This window comes from Melospiza melodia, chromosome 6 (assembly GCF_035770615.1).
Source record: "Melospiza melodia melodia isolate bMelMel2 chromosome 6, bMelMel2.pri, whole genome shotgun sequence".
Classification (NCBI taxonomy): domain Eukaryota; kingdom Metazoa; phylum Chordata; class Aves; order Passeriformes; family Passerellidae; genus Melospiza; species Melospiza melodia.
The window spans coordinates 56,929,071-56,943,998 of record NC_086199.1 but is presented as its reverse complement, the minus strand read 5'-3'; the positions used below and the strand labels follow the sequence as shown (position 1 = coordinate 56,943,998).

General features: G+C 39.4%; 1 protein-coding gene across 1 annotated transcript; it reads right to left on the bottom strand.

Annotated features, from left to right (window-relative positions):
* Positions 1–3,494: 3,494 nt before the first annotated feature.
* Positions 3,495–14,926, bottom strand: LYVE1 (lymphatic vessel endothelial hyaluronan receptor 1). The gene is made up of 6 exons (XM_063158472.1): positions 11,849–14,926; positions 8,406–8,565; positions 8,160–8,299; positions 5,612–5,911; positions 4,771–4,849; positions 3,495–4,064 (listed from the first exon to the last, which is right to left on the bottom strand). Exons 1-6 carry the CDS (start codon positions 11,928–11,930, stop codon positions 3,878–3,880), a joined length of 948 nt encoding a protein of 315 aa, XP_063014542.1. The 5' UTR covers positions 11,931–14,926; the 3' UTR covers positions 3,495–3,877.
* Positions 14,927–14,928: the final 2 nt, after the last annotated feature.

The window sequence follows — 14,928 nt, the reverse complement described above, 5'->3', positions numbered from 1 at the left end:
CGCGCGCTCGGCGGCGGCGCGCGGGGGTGACGCAAGCGCGCGGCTCGCGCCCTTGTTGCCAGGACACGGCGGACGCGGGGCCCGGGTGGCTCTGCCCTCGCCGCCGCTCTCACGGCGGGACCCGGGCGGCTCTGCCCTCGCCGCCGCTCTCACGGCGGGACCCGGGCGGCTCTGCCCTCGTTGCCGCTCTCACGGCCCTCGGCCTCCTTCTCTCTGTCCCGGTCCCGGCGCTAAGGCCGCTGCACCCAGCGTTGCGGTGGCGTTGTCGCCTAGAGGAGCGGGCCCCGCCTGAACATCAATCGGGTCGATTAGGTTGGAAAAGGTCTGAGATCATCGAGTCCAACCTGCGACCGAACAGCACCCTGTCACTTAGACCATGGCACTGAGTGCCACGTCCAGTCGTTCCCTAAACACCTCCAGGGACGGTGACTCCAGCACGGCCCTGGGCAGCCCACTTCAATGTCTATCAACCCTTCTGTGAAGAAATTCCTGCTACTGTCGAACCTGAACCTCCCCTGGCACAGCCTACGTCCTCTCATCCTGTCGCTGCTTTCCTGGGAGAAGAGACCAACCATCTCCTGGTCACAGCCTCCTTTCAGGCAGTTGTAGGGAGTGATAAGGGCATCCCTGAGCCTCCCTTTCCCCAGGCTAAGCACCTCCAGCTCCCTCATAATTTTGCTCCCGACCCTTCTCCAGCTCCACTACCCTTCTCTGGGCTCGTTCCAGTCCCTCACTGTCCTTCCTAATGGGTCCAGAACAGGTCACAGCACTCAATGTGTGGCCTCACCAGTGCCCAGTGAAGGGGGACAGTCCCTGCCCTGCTGGCAACACTATTATCCATTCTGATACGCCGCAGAAGTGCTGTATAGAGCTGGTTTGTGTAAGAAAAACTCTGTAATAGCTGGGCTGACAATAACAGGATCACTTTTTGCCTTGCTGCACCCTCAGGAGATGCACACTCAGTGCTGCACTGTCCTGGATTCATAGTGCCTTCACTCTTAACTATGAGCTCTATTAAATAGTGATTTAAATGATGCTTAATGGAGTCTGAGTGCCTGGCTCAGTGGGATCATGCCAGGCCGCAGCTGCTGGTGCAAATCCCAGTGTGCAGGGAGGATGTGGGCGGTGGATGTGAGTGGCAAGGGTCAATGCTGGCTGACCTCTTCACAAAAAAACCCAACACCCATAAACGACAACAAGCCATTGAGAAACAGACATCCTGGAACATCCTATGGGTCATGCACATCCTGATGCTGTAATATTTAATTCTTTTTTTTTTTTCTTAATTTTAAGAGGAGAAAAGGAGTAGTACTTCCCCTTCCTGCCTGCTTCTGTTCACACATGGACACACGTACTTCCCACGCCAAAGGCATCCCTATATTCCAGGCAGGGATTGGGCTGGACTGGAAACCTTGCTGTGTTTCCTGTAGGCCAAGCACCCCTTTTGCCTAAGGTCAGCAGACATCTGCAGCCTCAGTGTGGGAATCTGAGTGGTGTTACCACCAAGTGACAAGAACAGACTGTGCTCTCCTGCTCAGTGGGATGAGTTATTAGTCCATGGTGCTTGAGCAGCTCTGGCACATCAAGGAGCTTCAGAACTGTTGAGAAGGTCTCATTAAAAAAAAAAAAAAAAAAAAAAAAAAAAAAAAAGCACAACACTTGAGAAAAATCAGAAACATAATGAAGAATTTCTCTTAAGTTTCTGCTACCTCTAGTTAAGGGTTTGGTGTTTGACACTCTTGGTCTAGATACTTGAATAAATGTTTCCTGTTTGCCTTGTAGTAGGTGCATCCCTTGCAATTCCATTGAACAATGAGCAGGAATGTTTTCTACTTTCCAATGTGACTGAGTTGTGCTAACTACATAGAGACAATATCAAATAGAGAACTTGTTGATTAGTACTTAGATCTGCCTTAATTCTATACAGAACAATGTAACAGCTCCTTTAGCCCTTGGGGTGTTGGCATAAATTGTGTAGTGAAATGGAAAGGCAGATCAAACCATGTGCATTGGTCAGGTAGCAGTAGCAAGGTCAGAATGAATGCTGAGTTTTTAAGGTGCATGATAAAATAAGACACTTAAAGATTAAGACAATATCTTATTAAAACAGAATACATGTTTTTTAGCAAGTAAACACTTCAGGGAAAAAAAGTGCCCTTATTTAGCTCTAGAACAGAAGCAACATTGTAATTATCTCTTGGCTGTAGAGAAAAGAATAGAGAAACAGGTAATTTCTAATCTCTAAAACATGGAAAAGAGAGGCAGAAGGAAGATTTTTAAAATTTCCCAAACTACCCGGAATCCACTACGTTTGCCTGTGCCCTCAGGCCCATTTGCTACTCTGCACCTTCATGACTGGTGGCTGTGGCTCCTCCTGATGGCCTTACTTGTGCTGGCTACTCCTCACAGAGCACTTCATTCAGGACACAAGGTGTTACTGTGATGTTTGGCCAAGAGGGGAGTTACTTAACTGGCTGGGAAAGCTGTTTCTAGTGCTGTCCTCTGTTGCACATTTTTCTGCTAAAATGCTGCTGATGGACATCTGAAATGAGCATTTTTTAGAGCTGCACTGAATCACTTGGAGCCATAAAATATTTCTGAACTATCAAAAAAAAAAAGGCAAAAAGAGAAAACAAAAAACAACCCAGGGAATCTCTTAAGTATTTATAATGTAAGTATAATGCTAGAAATACACTGTAAGTCATTACTAGTGGAATGTATAAACACTGGAAATTTTAAAATTTATGTAAATAAAAATATCCAAGTTCATAACCCATATCCTACACTGTTGAAAACACAATATATGTGACCAGTTCTATTGCTAGTTTGCTATTTTAAAAATTATTAACAACTAAGGACTATGTTTCTCAAGCTGCCTGATGAAGGAAGAAAACTTCCTTTGGCATAACAACTTCCTTCAAACATAAAGATAAGTTATCTAAATTATTTATTCAGGAAAATATTTGATAAACTGCTAATGTTGTTATAACAACTAATTATTTCTGTAACATTATGGTTATATTGATTCTTTTTACCATGAGACAGTTTTCATGAGACTAAATTGTCCAGACAAACATATCCACCATAGTTTATTTTTTAGGGAGTATTGTAGACATCCCATGTCACCTGAGGCCTTTATTATGAAAGCCACACATAAATACACAAAAAAGATCTCCAGTATAAGTCTTGTTCAAGGATTTTTTGTCTCCCTCTGTCAAATATCTCATGTAGAAGAATGATAATGGTTTCAATAAATAAAACAGTAACTTATGGTACAATGGAGGCTTCTAAGTTATTCATTGCTGTGTGAATATACACATACACACATCAGCATCTTTGTACCCTTCTTTGGGCATTTGAATGACAGTGGGTTAATCCTTTGAGTTTTTACTCCCTTGTAAACAGAACTGTTTCTTCTGTTTGTAAACAGACATTTTTTTTAAAGCAGCATGCAACTACTGAATGGAAATAAGCTAATCTACACGAGGAAGAACTACAGAGCCAGTTTTTATTTTAGGCATGAAGCTAGCAGACATCCTCCAGCCAGACATAAAAACCTTTTTGGTATATATTGATCTAAATTCCATGCAAATAGTTAATGTCATGCATGTGGTTAATAGCATATTCCTAATTGCTTCTTTATTAAAGATGAAAAATGAGCTGTAATATGAATTTGTAGAATTTATTTCAAGTAAATAGGATACCATGTTCTTCTGCAAGAATATTTGTCGCCAATGATGTAATCATTAAAAAAACAAGGTTTCATATGTTAAAGATGGAGAAAATATGAGTATTTACAATCACTTATGTTTAAAAGCACTGCCAAGTTCTGTGTGCTTTATTTTATACTTCCATCAAGAACTGTACATTCTTTCCTTTAAACTTCTGCTTCTAGACACTTTACTGTGGCCTCAGGCTTAGTTTTACACTCTTCTACCTTATTTCCATTATTCTGTGTTTCCTTCTCAGGTGTTTGGTCATTGGATTTTGTCTCTTTGAGAGTGGTAGTTACAACTGTTTCTTTTTGCTGCTTCTTGTTTATAAATGGTAAGGTTTTCTTGTACCTTTAAAAAGAAAAAAAGATAGTAAAGCAGAAATATTGGGATAGTTTGGTAGTATCACTTAAACAGCTAGAATTAAATTACCATACTCAAGCAGAAGTCTCTCAGAGGATAGTGGCATGCTAGATCATTGTACTTTTTCCAGCAGTGTGCTTTCTAAAGAAATATTTTGGTATTTTTTTTAAAAACAGACAAGGCATATTCAGGATTTGTGGTACACAATGATAAAGCTGTCTGGGCTAGGGTGTGAGAACTGCACACTTTTTAGTAACATTTAATAATGCACTGTGTTAAAGGTCTTTAAGTTTGACAAATGAGTTCAACAATTATTTTTTTTCTGAGCAAAATCATAGTGCAATAATAAAAACTTTCACCTTGAGTGTGACATAAAAAAAAAGAGAAGGACAAAACTGGTTTATGTGTGAACTGATGCACATTTCAGTGTTGCTATTTTAACACATTTGGAAATATTTCACACTAGGCATGATTGACCAATTAAAAGCAGGCAATATTTTTTGTGTTCCTTTTTTATAGCAACAACAAACTTATCTGCATAAAAACAGGGTTTAAGATTTTTAAAATTTGTGCAGCACTATTATGTTATCATGACTACTTCTCTGTTCTTTAGTATATATTTTAAATATTCAGTGATTGCACTCTAGGAGTTAATTCACTCCAAAAGAGGAAAAAAAAAAAAAAGGCAACTTACTTTTTGATATAACAGACTGCTAGAACAACAGAGATAATGAAGAAGATGATTGCCAGTACAAGAAGTGCAGTGGGGATACCTGGAGATAAAAGTGATACAAGCACAGATTTTTTTATTTATGTACTTAAAGCTGATGTCCTGAAGGCTTAAGACCAAAAATCTGGATTCTTCTAAAACCAGCCTCATATAACAGTACATACACATGAACTGAAGAATAGAATATTAGGAAGATCAAAAGCTGAGTTACTCCTGCTCATTTCTTTCAGGATAGCCTAAAACTGGTGTTTAGGACATCCCTGACAGATATTTCTCTAATCTGCTCATTGGAGAGTTTTTACAACCTGTTTGGAGAACACATTCTTGTTATTAACTATCCTTACAGTTAGCATGCCTTTCCTCATGTTTGGTCTGTTTCTCCACTGCTGGCATTAGGATTGCTTACTCACCTTGTATCTCAAGAACAATTAGCCTTCAAACTTTCTTGGCTTCTTTTGGTTTTAAAGACCCTGCTGGTGAGTTTTCCATTACACTGAAAGTGTTTGCCAAGATTTTTTCTGAATTTTTTTTACCTCAAATCACATTAACCAGAAAGAACTTACACAATTTCACATTAAAATTTATCATAAAGTATAAAATCAGATCTTAGTTTTTCTTAAGAATGATTTTTAAATCCTCTGCCCTATAAGCCTTGCTCTGCAAAACCAAAACAATCCTATTCTGCTTCTAGGTTCAGCTATATCAAAATGGATGGTAGAGCAGCAATAAAAATAGCTGTGAACAGTTTGTCTACTGACTTCTACACAAATAGCTCTTTTCATTAAATATCTACCACATCCTTTACCTCCAAAAACAACAGCATCATTCTTAAAGGCCAGGTGAGGAGTGAGCTTGGGAGAGTCAGTGGAGAAGGGCTCCTCTGGCACTGGTGTGGTGGTGGGCGCCTCTGTTGGTGAGAGCGTTTCAGTCACGCACACCACACGGAATCTCTTTCTCAGGAATTGTCCTGCCTCAGTCACAGCCTCAGCAGACACTGCTGTGGTGTTCTCAGTCAAATCAGAGGCTGAAGATGCAGTTACATCACTTGATGCAGTTGATGAAGGAGGTGTAGTTGGGTCTGGTTGACAGGAATTAATCCGGACATCTGCAGCAGGGAAAAGAAATCCATAAAACTTGTGTTAGATGCCAGTTTTGTACTTACAGCACACACATTTATTGAAATTGTTCCTGAGTCTTTCCCTTCTGGAAATTTTTATTTTTTTGTTCACAAAAGCTTTACCCAAACCAGGCAAATATATCCTATTTCAAGTATGTGGCTATAAGCTAGATTTTACAGCTTTTATCATTACTCACATAGTTACACACTCCTTTGAGCAACCATGGTACTCATTTTATGTTTCCAAACCAATGACTATATCCCTCATGAAAACTACTCAGAGTAATACTGCACTTAAAACCCAACAGTATAACTTCCCACAGAGCAGGGAGCAGCTTAACTGCAGATCCAATATGCAAAAATATTTCAATTATGTCATATATATGTTCAAAATATATGCATGTACTGTTGATACCTGGAAAATTAATTTGATTTCCTGTAAAAAAATGTAGCCCATAAAAGTTCCAAATAAATCAGGCACCAATGTGAGATAATAAAAAGATTTGATTGTAAGTGGGGAGGAGAAAAAGATTTGATTGTAAGTGGGGAGGAGAAGATGGGAAGTAAAAAATTTCAGGTTTGAAGAAAAATAAGTAATTTCCAGAAATTAAATAAATTAATAGAAGTGGATGTTGTCTATATAAAAATGTAGGTGCAAGTGAAGTTTTATATGGAATTGGAAGAGCTAAGCTCTGAATCAGGCTCCTGTCAAAATGAGAAAATTCTACTTTGCTAGTGAAATTCTGTATTATGTAAAACTATAAAAATTTCACTGAAGTAACAACCAGGTTAACATAAATAACAGGGAAAAGATGTATGTGCTGTTTTCCAAGTGAATCCCCATGGGGAGCCTGATGACGCAGTCACCTTTACAGAATGAAATGCCAAAGGGCAGGGCCTTGACGCTTTTTCCACTATGGTTTTTCAAGAGCTTTTGGCAAGTTTTTTGGCACAAGAAAATTGACAAAATGAGCTGCTGACAAATATTTTGGAATGCAAAGAAATGCCTAGAACAGGCAAAAGTTTGGAAATTAAGATAAAGGACTGCAGAATGTAAAATATACATTAAATGGTTTTCTAACCATTGAGCAAGCTTAACTTTCTTCACACACTCTTACAGCATATATGTATTTATTTTCTTTTAATTAAAGCAAAACAAAGCAAATAATTTGGAGTTACTTGCTGCCCCTGTAGCATTACCCAGTCTACCCAACACTTTCAGTGCAGAATAACACATTTCATGCAGTGAATCACCATGTGGCAGAGGCCTTCTCTCTACACCTTTATCCTCAGTCTCTTTGGAGCCTCCACTCTTCACAGGATCACAGGTCTTTACATTTTTGCATTTCCATATTTCTCCTGCTTTCCAACCCTTGTTCACACAGTGTTCCTGAAAACTTTCAGGATTTTTTGCATATCCTCTTGCTCTTGTTATCTAAAACTCACTGGCAAATCTAGGAACTGATTATAAATAATGAAATGATGCTTTATTTGGGTAATTATTGGAATATTTGTTATGTAATAACCATAGATATGAGACACGTAGGAACATAATATCTCTAGTTACTTATTTTTAGTTAATACCACAGAAGCCATTAGGAAACAATATTGATATCTTGTGCTGAGATCTAACTTATATCAAGTTCTACTGTTGGACTTCAGTCTGTAAATAGCCAGTGAGGGGAAGGGCAGGTCTTTTCACACCTAGGGTGATGCAAATTAAAAAGAGCGGTTGGATTTTACCAATTAGGAATCGAATTAATTTTATGGTCTCTTGGCAGATCTGGCTTATAATTTAATTTGGCTTGATGGATAGACCTCCCTTTATAAAAAAAGTTCCAATTTTCCTGAAGTATCCCACTCTAGCCTTTTTGCAAGAGTAGACATGCCACACACAGATACCCTAGTTAAAGATTCAATCACACTCTTTTAAATTATAATGCCAAATAATCAAAACACATTAAAAGCATTGTGTCAACATTATATAATGGTAAACACAACTCTTCCTCAAGAGCTTTAATGGCAGCACCACATTATTAATTGGGATTAACTGAATTCACCTTTTGCATTTCTTGGAAGTTTCTGAGCTAAGAACAGCTTGACAATATTTAAGACTGGGGGAAAGGGTCAACAAATTATAGGAAATTACTCACTTCTATGATTTTTTTTCATGCAGATTTAAAAAATCTAATATAACCCAAAACACACAGACAATGCAGTTGTCATGCTTACATACCTGAGGAATTGAAGCAGTAGAGATTAAATTTTGTATCCTTGCTAGCTTGCCATTTTACTATTCCAGTTTTTCCCTGACCACATTTCTGGTTGGATGTTATCCGAGGAATAACAGCAAATCCATCATTCACCCATCCATAGCTGCAACAAAAAGGACCAGTGCTTTTAGTGTGAGGTTTGTCACCAGCCTCAGCTGGGTGTGAAGGCGCTCACTAAAGGTAGTGGGCCACTAGCTGATGGCACATACTTGCATGTTTCAAAGCCATGTTTCAAAGCCTCTTCCACTTGTATTTTACTGGCCAGCTCTAGGTTGAATTGATTACATCCATGACTTGCTTCTGAGAAATTCGCTTTCTGATCAAGATAAATTCCTATACCCTTGATCCTGCAAGGTGAATTAATGGAACCTGTAATTAAGCCATAAAATAGTCAAGGTTAGTATTTGAATAATTGAAGATCAACTGAATTGAACATGTTTTAAAGTTTCTAGCTTGAGGATAACAGAAAACTAATTTCTAGCATAAAAGATCTTTTAAAAATAGAATGTATTTTTTAAACATAGTAGTCTGGGATTTCAAATGGTTTGACTGTCATTAGACTAGATGCAGCCCTTTTTCTTTCTTTTCTTTTTAAAAATAAATTAAAGCTAGCTGTTGCACCAAGGCATTCATACTGTTATTACACCCTTGTTATTGAGATAGTAAGGTATATAACAGAAAAGGAGATACACATATTTTCTCATGGAATTAATATACCAATAAGAAAATAAAAAATATTTGATAATTTCTGATATTCCTTATTCCTTCTAAACTCTTTTTTCTTCTTTTCCTAGCTTTGCATGATGCTTCCATCCCCCAGCCACTGTCAAGTGTTCCATTTACTGTGTTTGGCAGGGAGCAGGAAAAGAGGAGATAGGTGAATTTAACACTTTTCCAGGCAGTTCATGCAGCTTTTTAAATAGCCACAGCTGTCACACTCTTTGTGACACCTGCACCAGCAAGTGCATACCTCAGGTTACACCACCTCTTTTTTCTCATCTGTGTTAAGGGCATAGGACATAATTCAGGATTTGGCACAAATAAGGAAAAAGAGTATTACTATTTTGCCTCCATATTTTACTGGGAGCATTTACTGGAAAAAAAAAATATTATTTTGGAGTTGCATACAGTAATTGCCCTGTCAAATGAAACATTTCAGCATTTCATTGCAGACATGTCAGATAACCAGAGGTGATACTTCCTTGCTTAATATGTTTGTCAGACTGTACTCACTAGTTGTGTACATTAATGTGTATTTCATAAAATCTGTGCTTCAGAATACAGACAGTCCATGAACTCTCAAGGCAGGATGAAGTGATGCCTCCATACTCACCCCATGACTTCTTAACAAGACAAATTAAACCGAATTTTGTGAATGAAAACATAGAACTGGCAGCTAAGCTACTCTTGTGATGAGAAGGGGATAAAGGTGACTAAGCTTGTATGGAGTGCTAAGAAAGCAGAAAGGCTTTAAGCTCCTGCTCCCTCTGGATGTGGGAAATGGCTGGAAATGGCTTTTGGAAAATGATGCCTCTGCTGTCCTTACATTTAGTTTAAATATTTGGAAGAGCAATCTTTGAATCAGGTGGCTTTTTCTCAGCAGAGAGGGAAAGACACTGATGCCTTGGGGAGTCCTCTCAGACAAACTGTGGCTGCATCCAGCCCTGAGCTGAACATAAGTCACATTGCAGGGGGATGCAGAGAAGCCCTGGTGCTCCATGAAGGTGTGTGTGCTGTTAGCAAGGACTTCAAGTCTACCTTTTTCAGTCTATTATTTTCCTGTCTTCAGATTTGAGCCAACACAACTTGTAAAAAATGTAATGTTGAGAAAGAAAGCTTCTCAATGACCAACTTCACAAATTTCAAATAAAGCTGGGAAGCTGACTGAAAGGAATTTATGGAAATCTTAGAAAATTACCTAGATACTTGTGAACTGCTACACTCATTAGTCATTCAATTACAGGACAAATATTGCCACATGTGTATTGCAGGATAGATACACAGCATAATACAGAAATTCAGTGCCAGAAACTTAGGTTGCAAATTGCAAGAAAAGTGACTCTAGGTTGTGTCTTAAAATTTGCTAGGCCTTTTAAAACAAAACAGCGATTTATTGATACATTTTGTAAAAGATATGAATTTCCCACTGTGAGGAAGGAATCCAAAAAGAGAACAGTAACCTCTTCAAGTCTCTACATAGCTCATTAAATCACCTCTGAACTCTGTTCTGAAGATGACTGAGTTATACAGGAGGCAGACTAATCCTTTAGAAGTACGTTATCCTTTTTGGTCCATCAGCTGCACATAGCTGTACTTTAAGCTCTGCTCTATTTAGGTAACATAGTACTGGTACATTCTGCTCCATATTTTGGTCTTGGGTTAATAATTTGGTTTACTGAAATAAGTGAGAAGACCTAGACAGAAGAACATCACAGCAAGACAAAGTTACCATAGAACAGGAAGAAAATTGTTCAGCTTTTGTAAGCTGTGGACGTTGGCCTTGATGTGCATTAGTTCCCTTTTTAGTTTTTTTTTGGAGGGGAGCTGTTGTTTTTCTCTTTGCCTTGTGTCTAACCTTCACTCTGATTTATTAGAGTTCCCTTTGGCTGCTGGTGTCAGGGAGCACCAAGCATGAGGCTGCTCCACAAGGAAGGGCACCATGAGTACAGGGTGACAGGCACAGTCCCACAGCATCTCAGCAGCACCACAGTGGGGATGGTGGCAGGTTTCACTGCCACTCAGAGAGTCAGACACCCAGAAAGTCCCTTTGGGAGCAGCAGGAGATGGCTCTACACATGCCTGAAAGTCTGTCCTGGAGACAAGGTTACCTACAGCCTAAATCCAGAGTGCATGTGTGAAGACCAGACAACAAATCACTACAGAAGGGGATAGGACATGCCACAAAACAGCTCCAAGACACAGCTGGAGATCAGCCCTGAGCTCAGCTGGAGCTCTTGGAGCCATGAGGGTGCATGAGAAGGTGTCCCAAGGAAGGGCACTTCCTCAAGCTCTCCCTTTCCATGGTGGAAGTTGTACAGTGTTGGTTTTGCTGGAGGACACTACTGTTGTTAGGTACTCCAATCCTGTGGAATTTCAACAGGACTTGAGTATCTAATTCATTCAGTCCAGAAGTCTTTCAGTAGGTGAGAAAAATCAATTGTCTGCAATAACTGTATATGATCTTTAACACAAATAGAACAAATATTAAATCCTTAAAAAACAGCAAAGCATCTGGAGGCTTCTGGTATGCATTGAGCATCTGCAGATATCCCAGCAGCTACTGCAGTAAGGATGGATTCTGTCAAGTTAATAATGGAATTTGAAAGAGAACTGGTGTCATGTTTTGCTCTGGTATTTAAAATGATACAAAATGAAGTTACATTTCAATGGATCTGAGCTTAATCCTAAATGCCATACCAGATCTTTGAAATAAGCAGTTTTGTGGCATTTAGATTCAAAGGCTTCAGCATTTTCAACAATTGAATTAGATCAACAGTGAAAGTTTTCCTATATCTCAGTTTTTGTTGCACTGTATTCTCAAAACCCTGTGGTTTTCTCTGCCAGAAACACATTTACACACGCTCCTTCTCCACATTTTTTTGGTAAATCCAGCTACTTTTTCCAAGACTTTAAAAAGTGGAACTTTACATACCTGTTACAAAGTAATTTTGAGCCAGGAATGTCATAACCCAGATGAAAGACACTGCTGAGGTAACTCCAAGATAATTTGCCATTGCCAGCAGCTTGGAAAACTCAGAAAAGTAGGAAATTCAAGGTAGTTTGTCTCCTGTGCTGAGGAAAGTTAAGGTATTGGATGCTGTCAGATGATGAGATGACTTCTGGAAAGCAACTCCAGCTGTCAGTGCAGTGCTTCATAGAAAGAATGGCAGAGGCAGCGTGGTGGCTGTCCCAGTGCAGGGCGAGGTCACGGAGCGGAAATCCCTCATCAGCCTTTCCACCAGCTTTCATGTGGGATTGCTGGAAAATGTCACTGCTGCTGATTCACAAGCACGGCTGAGGAAGGGAGATAAGGCTGTTACATTGCTAAGTCAGTAAACACTTTGAAAGAAGGTTTTCTTTTGCTGTTTTTTCCTGGTTTACTGATGAACAGATCATTATTCAGTTTGTCTATTCATCTGGTAAATAAAACAAATCTTCTATCGTAACACAATATGCCACACAAGATTACTTTTTTTTTTATTGGAACTGGAAGGGCACCCATTCCCCATTGTCCTATTTGCCTTGATGGAGTTTTACTTTTTTTTTTCTTACAGTTCCAATGCAAAAGTAGTTCCCATAACACAGATGTTATATGAAACTTATTTTTTAAGAGATTTGCAGATACACTACTGTAAATGGGATTCCTTGAGACCATAGGTACAGAGGTTGCAGCCACTTCAAATCACGGCTGCCTTCTGTGACATTCCAACAAACAGTGATTCCCTTGGATTGATTCAAAACACAGATGGTCCTTACAGCTATAATTTTAAAAGTTTGAAGAAGTCTTAGCAGATTTTTTTTTTCCGAGGTTCTAATAAACAAAAAGCAGGAATTGAGTTCAAGGGATGGGCTAATTCCTTTAGTGTCAGTCGTGTCTGCTGTATCTACGTTATTCCTGACAGCTGTTTGTCTAACCTGCTCTCAGAGATTTCCAGTGACACATTCCTAACATTTCCTCTAATGCTCTTGTTCAGTGCCTTGCTGTTCTTTACAGTTCAAAGGTGTTCCCTACACTAACTTGACTTAGCTATTCTCTGGTACAAGCCTATCACTTATTTCCTGCTGGCAATGAACATGGAAGATACTTTACTCCCTTATGTTTTGCAACTATTTTATGTTTCTAAAGAGTTATGCCTCTGCTCCCAGTTTTCTTTCAGCTGAGAAACCCCTGCTGCCTCACTCCCTTGCTCCATGCGATACCTTGCCAATGTCAAGACTAATTAATAAATTGCTTTATATCTGCTTTACAGTTCAAAATGGTGTCAGTCTTTTTATTTTTGCAACAGTCTGATTTTCTTACATCATGTTCAACTTGTGATTCAGCAAACTTTCAGATGTCCACTGTCTCCAGGTTGTTTTCAGAGTCCTATAAATACAAGTGTAACAGTGTAAAGCTACCTCTTTAAACTGTGGTTTGCATTTAGAAAGTCCCCAGTCAGGGTATGGGATATTAACTTTTAATGGGGCACAGGCACATCTCCTGCAGCAGCATGTAACAGGGTTATTAGATGGTGCTCTGTAACACAGACAGGGCCTGAAGAGAATGCTGGGGGTCAGTGAGATCATGTCTCCATTAGCAAGGATGAAATGAAAATTGGGTTGTGTTTGGGCTGTGGTTTGGAACTGAATTTGGTAAAACTCAGTGAGATCTTTAGACAAAGTTCTAGCTCCAATTTCTGTTTCCCTCCCTTATTGTGCTGTACTCACCTGCTTCTACAAAGCCATGGCCAAGTCAGATACTGTAATCAGACTTAGCTCCTGCTTGAAGAAGGCTGTAAGAGGATTCACTGGCATTTACAAGGTAGAAGCAGAAAAAAATTATGAGTTATTCTGTAGGTCTCAAGGACTACATACTGTGGTTGTAAAATACTGAGAACATTAAATGAAATCTTTCCATTGAAAAAACTTACCTTGATCTGCTAAGTATTTCCTACCATGAAAACTAATAAATAGCTGGGTTTCTGACATTTTAAAATTGCATGCTACTTGTCCTGCCAGATCGCAACATTTTGTACCGTGGCAAAGTTCCTTTAGTCAAACTCTTGATGTTTAGTAGGATTTTTAGCTGTAAAAATGAGATAAACACCTTTCAACACCAAACAATACAAGCTCCTTCACAAGGTCTTCCCGATTAGGAGAGGGAGAACAGAATTTTAGAATGACAAAGCAAGACTGAAATAACTTTGGTTTTTGTGTGTTTCTTCCTTTTTATAGTTCAGCTGCTCCAAAACTGCGTGGAAGATCACTTATCTGGACTGTAACAGTACAAAAGGTCTTTAACCTTTTGGTGTGTCTTCTTCATAATCAGTGTGGTAAAAAAAAAAAAAAGCAGACTTATGCTGAATGATTAATTAGTCTTTGACCTAAATACTTATTGTAACCTATATGAAAAATTCCTGACCTTTTACGTCAGCATGTTTTAAAACGCTGATGAGGATTGCTAAACAGAAAACTTTTGATAAGGCAGAACACATGTAACTGTTCTCTACAATAATTTCAAAAGGAACCTTGAAATCTGAACAACAGTAGAGGAAACAAAAAATTGTTCACGTAGAAAATTCAAATATCAGGGTCTGTCCATGGAAACAGTAATTCTTTTCCAGGTTGTTGATGTCCCAGAGTTTGTCCCGGGGGGGACCATCAGAGATTCAGAACTTTAGGATTGACTCCTACCCACTATCAGGCAAGTCTGCTCCCCACTAGACTTCCCAGACCTCCCAAGTCCACAAAGCAAATAAAGACTCCTGACCTTACACCCAGAATCCTTGGGTTACAATTTCCCTTGTGGCTCCCATGTTCAGCCTCCTCTGGGACACGTGGCCTCCCTCCAAAGCAGGAGTTAAACTCTCCCCAGGATATTTCAGCTTCCTCTCTCAGCTGGTTTCTAGGGCATGGCAGGGGTGATGATGATCCTGCTTCCAAACACTTTCTCCATTGACACAGGAGCTCGTTCTCCTCTTCTGTACCATTTTCCTGAAGAACTGGAAGACTAAGAGCAAGATCCTCCAAACA

What these genes read in the sequence shown, in the direction of transcription:
- LYVE1 (XM_063158472.1), bottom strand. Translation starts at nt 11,930, where the DNA reads ATGGCAAATTATCTTGGAGTTACCTCAGCAGTGTCTTTCATCTGGGTT. An exon ending in CTACTGCTTCAATTCCTCAG is followed by an intron (nt 5,912 to 8,159) that starts GTATGTAAGCAT and finishes TCCCTGCTGCAG; the next exon opens with ATGTCCGGATTAATTCCTGT. An exon ending in TGATGCTGTTGTTTTTGGAG is followed by an intron (nt 4,850 to 5,611) that starts GTAAAGGATGTG and finishes TTTTATCTCCAG; the next exon opens with GTATCCCCACTGCACTTCTT.